Genomic DNA, 12086 nt, shown 5'->3' with positions numbered 1-12086 from the left:
AAGCATGATATCATAATAATTGGAGACTTTAATACCCCGTCCTTCAATGTAGATCCAAATAATAGATATAACTTGACTTTAAATAATTTTATGAATTTCTTTAATGTGCGTCAGTTTAACACAGTTGAAAATTTATATCATAATATACTTGATCTTGTTTTTTCCAATACAACTTGTGCAGTTCAAAGATCTGTATCCTACATGGTACAAGAAGACCACCACCACCCATCATTGTGTATTCACTTTATGTATCGCAACAAACCGCAAAAAGAGTTTTCAATGACAGCTACCTCTAAGTCATACAACTTTAAGAAGGCTAACTTTCCGGCATTATATAAATCATTGTGTGACATGGATTGGACATTTATGCAAAGAATAACTAACAGCGAGAATGCCTGCAAAGCGTTCTATAAACGCATCTATAAGGAATTCACGTTCGGTAGATGTAACTAGATTTGGTAACTTTTTTTTTTAAGCTGTGTAACTGCGGACATAATTGTTCTAGTGTATAATGTATTACTGGAATGTCAGAAAGTAGGTATCAAAAATGTGACATGTAAGTAAGTAAAGGTCAAATATCGAAAATGTGATGGTTTTGTGGTAATCTGGTGAATCTATTTTTGAACCAAGGAGAAAATCGCATCCCTCTAAAAGCCCAAAGAGCAACCCGCATGTAAAATTTTGAATCTTTTCCCCTCACTAGTCTTTTTAGGAGGACAAGCTTTGATGTCATCATCATGGATCCACAATTTCACCATGGATCCGTTCTGGTATATCCATGTCTCATCCAAGAAAATGAAAAGTAAATCTTCATCACTATCACGCAATTCGAGATACTGCGTTAGAAATTTGATTCTGGCAGCTATAACGTTTTTAAAATGTGAAAAACTTCGCCTTCGGAAACCTAAGTTTATACGTGTATTACGTACAATTATTTTCAAAGCCGAGTGTTTTCCCTCTTACAAAACAATAACGATTATATAAAACTTAAAAACCAATTGTAGAACGGCACCAACAAAGCATGTAGGTATATAAATCTGCGCAGTCGTCTTTCTGATTCTGATTATTGTATTAACGGCACAAGCGCCGCTGTATCTGTATTATTTTAAAATTCGAAACACACTCGACAACACTAGCGAACTTTACGGAGAATATTTCTGCCACCAGTTTAACTGTTTCCGTTTTACCCAATTTTTTGAAAACCACCAAATATTTCTTGTTTCTTTTCCTTTAAAATGAGCTTTCTCGTGATTACTTTTATGGAAATTGTTTCCATGCTGTATTTAAGGATTTTCTTGAAACAAAGCGTGTTGAAATTAGAAAAACTTCGTTTTTTTTCCACACAATTCAGATTTGACATTTGAATTAGAAAATTAGACAGTTGATGCCAATCTTAAATTTCTAGTGATCTTAAGATTGCAACTTAACCACAGAAAAGTTTCTGTCAGTTACTTCTACCGAACGTGAATGCTTATTACCAACTGTTTGATGTACACATACCGAAATTAAAGGTAAAACACCAAAAACGTCATTATCCACCGTGGTTTACTGATGAAGTTATTAGATGTATTAGGAATAAGGAACATTATTATAAGATTTATAAACGAAGGAGGACAACATATTATTTTAACTTATTCTGCAATTACCGTAAACAGACGAAAGCATTAATAAAAAGAGAATACACAATTTATTTACGAAATGTTGAAAACGCGCTGATTGATGATCCAAAAAAATTCTGGGGATTTATAAGCAATAAAAGAGGAAGTACTAGGATTCCTGGAGTAATGCGTAGCAACAACACTGAAATCACTAGACCTGAAGATATAGTTAACGCCTTCAATGACTATTTTAGCAGTGTGTATATCCAGTCCACGGGAACAAACAGGGATGTCAATTTGTTAGAATCAACCAACGTTAATGTGACAATTACGCATATTACAAAAGAGGAGATAATCAGTGAAATGAAGAGAGCCAAAGATTCACTCACGTCGGGAGTTGATGGAATCCCAAGTTTTATTGGAACGAAGTTCCTTACGGCAGGCTTGGAGGAGATAGGAATTTTGCTGCACGACCGAACTGAAACAAATGTGATCCTAAAACCGTAACGAAAACTCCGTGGAATAAAACCGTTAAATGATACGTGCGCAGGCGCGACCAGAGGTGGTGCGAGCCGCACTTCAGACGGCGGCCGCCTTACAAGTGTAGGTAAGCAGAGAAAAAATGTTGTGCCTCGGTGGGATTCGAACCCACGTCTCTTTGGTCTCCGGGCACGAATGCTTACCACCACACCACGAGACGACTTATTTATTCTCTGCTTACCGACGTGTTATTGTGCCGCCACACAAGGTTGAAGGTCCGCACACCTGCAGCTGCCTTACAAAGACACCGCCAACACGTGGAGACCGCACCGACAAAATATAAAAAATGTCCTAAACACTTTTCGTTCTCTTATCCCTTCTCTCTCTATTACCACTCCACCCCGCCAATGCATAGTATATACTCATGAATTCATGGACAAGCACGTGGCGAATACGCACATTATAGATACATTTTACTCGTGAGTAGCCACGTTTATTTTCATACAATTTCAAATCGTCAAAACAATAATAAATATAGTAACAATGGCAAAGCAGAGTATCAAAAAGCGTATAGGGAACGCGAAAAAGCTAAAAAAAATGAAAATAAGCAAGAAAGTTACGATATAAAGCAAAGATATCCTCTAAACTAGTGACAATATTTAAAAAGTTTATTGATTATTTTTTTAAATAATTAAAACAAATTCTCCCTTCAATTCCAAACATTTAAATATATATATATTTTGAGAATTCTACCTATTTTACGTAATTTATTATTTCCTAAAATACTGAATTTCCTAAATATTTTCCTGTACTTAAATAAAAACTAATCAGCAAAATTTAAGAGAAAAATCAAGAAAACCTCCATAAAATTGAGCACGTTTTTTTTTGCAAATTGTGTCGATTCTACATTAGCCGAAGGAACTTCGTTCCTACCTGGTGTCCCACGACACCACATTTCTTTTTATAATCAAGGATTGCGCTTCAGTTCTAGTTGAACCTTTATTTTATCTCTTTAATCTTATATTTAGAACATCTACTTTTCCGACTTTATGGAAAAAATCCATTATATGTCCGAACCTTAAAAAAGATGACCCATCTAATATTATTAACTATAGACCAATTTCTCTACTATGTGTAGAGGATGTGCGAGAGAGCCACCCCTACCAAGAGGGTGGACCGTCATTGTAAAGATCTAGTAGGCAGTCTCCGAGTAGGCCCGGGACCGCGAACATGTACCACCAGTACCGAATATACGTAATACCTCAGTACGGACTTTAATTAATTACAATTCCCAACATAACATGGCGCTGCGACAAACGACTAAGTTTAATTAAAATTAAAATTCAAAACAGTGAGTGGAAAGTGACAATACATAAAGTGAAAAGTGTTCTGGTGAAAAGCACGGAATACACCACGAGAAGAAATGGCAAGTGCCAACGCGCTACCACGTCTAGTTCTCAACAATGGGGGCAATACGGGAGAACAGTGGAAACAATGGTTGAGTAGTTTCCAAATCTACTTGATCGCAACGGAAGTAAATAAAAAAGAAGAAACAATCCAGATAGCGCAATTACTCCACTTCGCTGGTCCAGAAGCCCAAAAAATTCACAGCACATTCAAGTTCGCAGAAACGGAACGAAATAAACTTGCGGCGGTGATTGACAAATTTAATAATCACTTCACCCCTAGACAAAATCTGACGTTCACGAGGTATAAATTTTTCAAGACAAAACAAAATGAGATGTCATTGGAAGAATTCATCACCGAATTGAGGAAACAAGCCCAAAATTGTCACTTTGGAGACCTCTGCGACGAGCTAATTAAACTAGTGTTCATCAGTGGAACAAACAACGAGGAAATTCGGCATAAATTGCTCCAGGAGGATGATGCAGATTTGGAGAAAGCCATCAAATTGAGCTCTATCATCGAACAGTCAAAATCGCAGGCAAACAAAATGAGGCACTCTTGTGATAAAGACGGCGACCTGGAGCAGGTGGATCGAGTCGGCTTCGGCGGCCAACGTTATTCACCAGCCTCCGCATCCCAGGGCGGAAGCGGCAACAACGGCGGGTGGCAAGGATCGACAAGGGAGGTACGGCAAGGTCAGTCCAGAGCACGATCAAAATCTCGAAATCGTGGCCCTTCAACTTCCTCAGGGTCAGGTAGGAACTTCATTACGAACTGTACTCGATGTGGAAGGTCACATCCAATTAACAAATGTCCCGCGTATAAGAAAACCTGCGGTAAATGTAAAAAGACTAATCATTTTGCTAGTATGTGTAGGGCCGATAGAAATATCAATGCGTTAATAAACAGTAATAGCACACTAGATGAAGATGTACTTTATATAGGCACGATAAATAATGTAGTACGCGTAAATGATGTAACGACACACAATGCCTGGACGTCAAATTTAAAAATTAACAATATAGACATCACATTTAAGTTGGATACTGGCGCAATGGCCAATATTTTACCAGTTCAAAATTATCTAGATTTAAATATACCTTTGTCGCTAATAAAACCATCAAAAATTACTCTAAAATCGTATACAGGAGATAAGTTACCATTGTTAGGACACTGTCAATTGAATTGCCAGCATCAAAATAATACATATAATTTAAGATTTTACGTTATAAATGATAGTAGTGAACCTCTCCTAGGGTTAAACACCTGTATTGAACTAGAATTAATTACAAAAAACGAGGCGAAGTCGGAAATAAAGGATTCAAAAATAATAAACACAGTGGAGAACTGTAATCAAGTTCCCCTCAACGATAAAATAACCAATTCATTTGGAGATGTGTTTACCGGCATTGGTTGTATTAATCCGTTATATCATATACAAATTGAGGAAAATGCACAGCCCATAATTTCGCCAATTAGGAGAGTACCTTTTGCTCTGATGGATCAATTAAAATTAACTTTAAATAAATTAGAATCAATGAAAATTATTCAGAGAGTTGACGGCCCCAGCAGTTGGGTGCATCCATTAGTCATAGTAAAAAAAGGAGATGGGTCATTAAGAATTTGCATGGATCCACTTCATTTAAATAAAGTAATTAAGAGGGAACATTGTCAACTCCTCACAATGGAGGAGATAACTAGCAAACTGCACGGAGCAAAGTATTTTTCGAAATTAGACGCTAATCAGGCATTTTATCAAATTCCACTAGACGAGGCAAGCAGTGATCTCTGTACGGTGGGAACGCCTTACGGCAGATATAAATTTTTGCGCCTACCATACGGTATTAAATGCGCCCCAGAAGTATTTAATGACAGATTTAGAAACATTTTTAATTTACCGAACGTTGCAGTTTATATTGATGATATCATAATATGGGGTAATTCACGCGAAGAACACGATAAAATTTTAAATCAAGTATTAGAAATAGCCCGAAAAAATAATATTAAATTCAACTACAGTAAATGTAAATTCGGGGTGCAAACATTAAAATTTATGGGACATATTGTTAATAGACAGGGTGTCGGCATCGACCCCGATCGGTTGCAGGCCATAAACGACTTCAAAGAACCGGCTTGCAAACTAGACCTACAACGGATATTAGGTGTCATAAACTACGTGTCTAAATATGTCCCGAACTTTTCAGCTGAAACGAAACCGCTACGGGAATTATTGAAAAAAGATACACTATTTGACTGGCAACAACATCATAAAGACGCTTTCGAAAATATTAAAAAGCTCCTAACACAAAGCCCCGTCCTAAAATTTTTCGACCCTAATAAAGCAATATTAGTATCCGTAGATGCTAGTCAGAATGGACTAGGAGCGTGCTTAATGCAAGAAAACCAGCCAGTTCATTACGCATCAAAAGCACTAACTTCCGGCCAAAGCAGTCAGCCTCAAATTACAAAAGAACTGCTAGCAATTTGGTTCGGACTGTCAAAATTTCATGAATATGTGTTCGGAAGACACGTAACAGTCGAAACAGATCATAAGCCACTAATAGCGTTAATGAAAAAACCTCTAAACGCGACCCCAGCGCGACTGCAACGCATTTTATTAGCCTTACAAAAGTACGAATTCACATTAACGTATAAACGGGGTAAAGACTTAATAATAGCGGACACTTTGTCGAGAGCATGTGCTCCAGATAGTGCCAGCCAGGATTTGGATTTTAATGACCAAATCTGTGTCGTAACTGAAGCCAATATTTCAGACGCTTTTCTCAATAAAGTCAAGTCGGAAACGGCAACCGACCCGGAAATGCAAGAATTAGTCAGGGTAATTCTAACAGGATGGCCCAAAACTAACAAAAAATTGAATAATCAATTGAGACCGTATTATCGCTACAAAAGTGAGCTAACAGTTGAAAACGATATAATTTATAAAAATAATAGTTGCGTAATTCCCAGAAAATTGAGAAAAAATATCCTCCATAATATCCATTACAGCCACTTAGGTTACAATAAATGTGTAAAACTAGCTCAGGAATCAGTATTTTGGCCAACAATTAAGAATGAAATTAAATTAATGATAGACGAATGTGCAACATGTCAAAAATACCGAAATTCTCAGCCGCCAGAACCACTTAAGTCACATGAAATACCAGCGTTGCCATGGGCTAAAGTGGGCAGTGATTTGTTCGAATTTAAAGGAATTCATTATCTGATATGTGTGGACTATTATTCCAAATATATAGAGGTAGAAAACCTAGGCAAAAATATGACCAGCTTTCACATAATAAATAAATTTAAAAGCATGTTTGCAAGGCATGGCGTGCCGCAATATTTAGTAAGTGACGGAGGAACCCAATTTACTTCACAAGAATTCAATAATTTTGCCAAACAATGGAATTTTGTGCAACAAGTCACATCACCGACTCACAGTCAATCAAACGGGATGGCGGAGAGACATGTTCAAACCATAAAAAACACAATCAAAAAAGCTATTGAAGACCATAAAGACCTCGATTTAACTCTGTTACAATTAAGAAATACTCCAATGTTCGGAGGCAACTCCCCAAATGAAATATTAATGTCAAGAGCTACAAGGAATCCTTTATTGCCGATAAAATCAAATAAGTTAAAACCACATTTAATTAACAGCAATGAATATAGAAAAGATTTAGTAGATAATCAAAACAAGCAAAATTTATATTACAATCGTAAAAAAGGAGCAAAGGAATTATCGAAATTACATCCACAAGACACAGTCTGGATACAATTACAGCCAAAATCAATTTGGCATCCAGGCACTGTGTTAGAACAATTAGGAGATAGGAGATATAAGGTTAAGGTTGAGAATAAAGGAACATATGTCAGAAATCGAAAATTCATAAGACCTTCAGTACTGAAACGAAGCGATAGTAGATTTGATAAAAAAGTTAATTGGTCTGATAAGCTCGTTACAGTAATGAAGGAAGAAGTAGGTAGTCAGGCAAAATTGTACATTCCGCGACTCGAGAGTATTGGTGCAAATACGGGAGTGATAAACAGTGACGAACAAGCGCCAAATAATAGTGCGAGTGCTATACCGAGTGCTAGCGTTAATGACATGGAACAGAACGACGAAGTGCGTAACATTAAGTTAAGAAACCGAGTTGTTTACTATAATTAATATTTAAGAGCATGATAATTAGGACAATTAAAGGTTAAGTTAAAAAGAAAAAAAAAATGTAAAAACAGGAAGATGTAGAGGATGTGCGAGAGAGCCACCCCTACCAAGAGGGTGGACCGTCATTGTAAAGATCTAGTAGGCAGTCTCCGAGTAGGCCCGGGACCGCGAACATGTACCACCAGTACCGAATATACGTAATACCTCAGTACGGACTTTAATTAATTACAATTCCCAACATAACACTATGCAATTTTGCAAAGATCCTAGAATCAATACTCTACAAGCGTATTTACTCCGCTATAACTCCGTCATTGTCCACATTCCAACATGGATTCATGGAGAAAAGATCCACAGTAACGAACTTGTCATGTTTTACTCAGGATGTGTCTGAAGCGCTAGATAAGAACAAGCAAGTGGATGTGATATATACCGACTTTCAGAAGGCGTTCGACCAAGTTGATCATTTCATATTATTAGATAAATTACATAAAATTGGATTTGGGAGCATGCTTTTACAACTATTTAATTCGTACTTAATGGGTCGTGAACAAATCGTCAGATATCGCAATTATTTATCTAAACCCTTTGTTCCAACATCTGGCGTGCCACAGGGCTCCAACTTAGGGCCACTGCTGTTCTTAATTTTTATAAATGATCTTGGCTCATCACTGTGTTGTAGTAAATTATTGTTCGCTGATGACCTAAAAATCTATATGGAAATTAATAGTATAGAGGATTGCAAATTACTTCAGATCTGTATCAATCAACTCCTTCGCTGGTGTATGATCAACCGACTCACTCTAAATGCGTCCAAATGTTTTGTGATGACATACAGTAGGAAATTATCTTCACTTATTTTTGACTACAAAATTGAAAATTTGATTATCAATAGAACGGATACAATGAAGGACTTAGGAGTATTGTTTGACCAAAAGTTTACTTTTATTAACCATATACAGGATGTTGTAGCTAAATCGTTTAAAATCTACGGTTTCATCTACCGAAATTGTAAAGAATTTAATAACATTCAAGTTCTAATATCACTGTACACATCACTAATTCGACCTAGATTGGAATACTGCTCCACTGTATGGTCACCAGTGTACGAAGTACATATAAAACAGTTGGAATCCGTACAGCGTAAATTTTTGAAATGTCTTTGCTTCATCATTGATGGAACATACCCGGAGAGAGGATATAACCATTCATTATTGTTAAGAAGATTCAACATGAACTCGTTGCAAACTAGGCGAAATATGTTCAGTGTATGTTTTCTATATAAACTTCTTAATAACCAAGTGGATTGTAGTCTGTTGTTAGAAAAAATAAACTTTGTCGTACCGAGATCAAACAAACGTCAGACGGTGACATTCTATTGTGATGCATGCAGGACTAATTTATTACGTAGATCACCATTATTTGTAATGTGTAACAACTACAACAAAATCTGTAGTAAATGCGATATTTATTTTGACTCTGTAAAAACAATCAAAAAGGTTATCGAGCTAACTCAATAATTTAGGATAGAACTTTCTTTTTTTAGAATGACTAGCTTTTTCCTTTTTCTTTATAGTATGATTTGTGTTTTTTTTTTCTTAATTATTATTTTTCTGTAATTGGGTTTTAAGCCTGTAGAAAAATAAAGTATTATTATTATTATTATTATTAAAAAAAAAATATTTTTGAAACAAATACCAGAATGCGGGAAAAATCATGTTGAGAAAATAAAAAGGAAAATTGAATATATTTTAGATACAGATTCACCGATTAACGAAATAGACGAACAACTATTTGAAGATGTCACTACAACTAAAATTGTTGACAACATCATTTATTACTTAGCTGGATTTGTCGCAAAAAAAATTGTACAATACTTCAAAATGTAATATTTGCCGTGAACAGTTATATAACAAAGAAGATCCATGTTCTAGTACATCTGAATTTACTAGTACAAAATCCAGGGGGTGGTTAAAGCATCCAGATTTGTTAATGTTTAATATGTTCCGATGGGTGGAAGGGATACTTATGAAATATATCGATTTTGTGGATGTATTCGCTGCAACAATTGAAGACCTATTCGCAACAAAAATTTTTATGACTATTTACTTTCCTTTTTCTTGTGAAGAGCATAGAATGGAAATATTTTCAAAGGCAATATATTTTTACACAATTATACGAATTAAACAATTTTATAAACAGGAACAAGAGAAAACAACCAAGGCATGTGCAGAAAAAAAAAAGAGTCTCGATTACAGACTACGTAATAATGGTAAATTTTTATTTCTCAAACAGTAAAGCAGATAATGGTTAATGGATATTTTTTAGTTATCTTGTGAAACGAACAGAAGTGAGTGAAACTAATATAATATGTGAAGGCGAAAAGAACTATCTTTAACAACGAGTTTACATTCATCTTTTTAAATAAATTATTATTTTAAAAATGTTTAAAGTTTTTATTTTAATACAACGGATAATTAATTTTGATGATTTTTTGACCTAAATGGCTTTAATTCCGACAAATACTTCTCCCGTCTCTTTCCCGTCAGTGCGATTAAATGATGGCCGCCCTCTTCTGTTTCTCTCACTCCAAATCTGTGACTAGTTGGGGACACGTTTCACGCGCTCGTCGGAACACCTAACTTATTATACACCGTGATATAAACATTGAACTTACATGGGTATCGATAATAGGTCACCTTAGTGTCGGTAACTGGGACAAACATACAAGTCTCGATAATTGGGAAAATCTATATTTTGCGCAAATATATATATTTTTAAAATCAATGGCAGCATAGTTTAAAAAAAACAGTACTTTTCATATTTGTTGTTGATTTCTCTGTTGAACATAACTTGATATGGTGGGCAGTTTGTTGTTGAATGAGGGGTGCTTCGGTAATTGATTAAAAATTCTTGAATTTCTGCGTCTGGATTGTTGCCGTTGATCGTTGCGCATAAGAGGGCTTTCTTGAACGTTTTCACGAATCTCTCAGTTCTGCCATTTGCTTCTGGCCAACGTGGTGTTATCAAATGATGCTTGATGTTGAGGCTTGAAAGATATTCTTTCAACTCGTATCCATTAAAGGGTGGTCCATTATCGGATTTAAGTTCTTTTGGTAGGCCAAATAGTTCAAATGTCTCGTCAAGTACAGGCTTCAGCTGTTTGAAATTGGTCGATGGTACTTTTTTGATGAATGAGAACTTTGAGAAATCATCCACCATTATGAAATAGTATTTTCCATCTGGAAATGGTCCGGCGTAATCTACATCTAGACATTCAAGCGGGTGAGTGGATGTCGGGTATGTTTGAATCGGATTTCGCTGGTTGTCGGGTGTCACTGCTTGACACGCTGTGCATGACTTCACTACTTCTTCTACCATTTTGTTGATGTTGGGAAACCACACCTTAGTTCTTACCAGTTGTTTGGTTTTAACGAGACCTTGATGACCTTTATGTGCCAATCTGATAATGTTTTTCTGCAGTTTGCTGGGAATTATGATTTGACTGCCTTTGAGAATAATATTACCATATACAGTGAGCTCTTGTTTGATTTGCTTGAATTTTTGCAGTTCTCGTTTCTTCCAAAACAAGGAATCATCTTCTAACAAGGCCTTTTTCAGTAGGTGCAACTGAAAATCATCTTTCATTGCATTTTCGATTTCTTCAACTGAAATTGTGTTTGGTAGTGAATGATTGGTTACAAAAGCTACGTATTCTCCACTTTTATCAAATGCTTCTGGTGGGCTGTGTGTTGGATGACGAGATAAATAATTAGACGGATTTGTTATGCCTCTTTGGTATTGAACTGTACATTTATAAGGATGAAGTTTCAAACAAAGTCGTTCAATGCGTGCGTTTGGAGCTGATCGAGGGTTCTGTAGGATTGAGACCAAGGGTTTGTGGTCTGTGTGTAACACAAAGTGATCTCCTAACAGGTATATTCTGAAGTGATGTATGGCCCATGTTGCTGCTAATTTTTCTTTCTCTATTTGACTGTATTTCAGTTCAGTTAAAGTTAATGTTCTGCTAACGTACGAAATAACTTCTGTTTTGTTGTTAAGTTCTTGCGAGAGGATCGCTCCAAGTCCTATGGGACCAGCGTCTACATAGAGGTGCGTCTTTTTCTGTCGGTCAAAGTAGGCAAGGTTTTGTGCTGATTCTAGTAGTTTTTTAAGATCATTAAAAGCGTTGTGATGCTTTTCAGTCCAGTCCCATTGAGGATCTTTTTTAATTAGCTCACGTAATATTGCAGTATTTGTTGCTAAGTGGGGTAGGAACTTTCCAACATAATTCAACGTTCCTAGGAAGCTTCTTAGTTCATGTACGTTTCTGGGCGGTTCTAGGTTAGAGACAGACTTGACTTTGTCTGGATCAGGGCAAATGCCTTTGCTAGAGAATACATATCCAAAGAAGTCTATTTTGTTCGTGT

At 36.2% G+C, this 12086-nt stretch overlaps 2 protein-coding genes across 4 annotated transcripts in view; one reads left to right on the top strand and one right to left on the bottom strand.

Moving 5' to 3' along the window:
- The window catches only part of LOC135132153 (monocarboxylate transporter 12-like), a 343441-nt gene that overhangs the window by 235219 nt on the left and 96136 nt on the right, over positions 1-12086 (bottom strand). The window lies entirely within an intron of this gene.
- On the top strand, positions 3502-7659 carry LOC135133012 (uncharacterized protein K02A2.6-like). The gene has a single exon (XM_064061237.1). The coding sequence runs from the start codon at positions 3502-3504 to the stop codon at positions 7657-7659; it is 4158 nt and encodes a 1385-aa protein (XP_063917307.1).

Source organism: Zophobas morio, unplaced genomic scaffold, assembly GCF_036711695.1.
Source record: "Zophobas morio isolate AGI-343-1 ecotype UQ-CSIRO unplaced genomic scaffold, CSIRO_AGI_Zmor_V1 ptg000021l, whole genome shotgun sequence".
Lineage (NCBI taxonomy): Eukaryota > Metazoa > Arthropoda > Insecta > Coleoptera > Tenebrionidae > Zophobas > Zophobas morio.
This window is presented reverse-complemented; position numbering and strand designations above follow the sequence as displayed.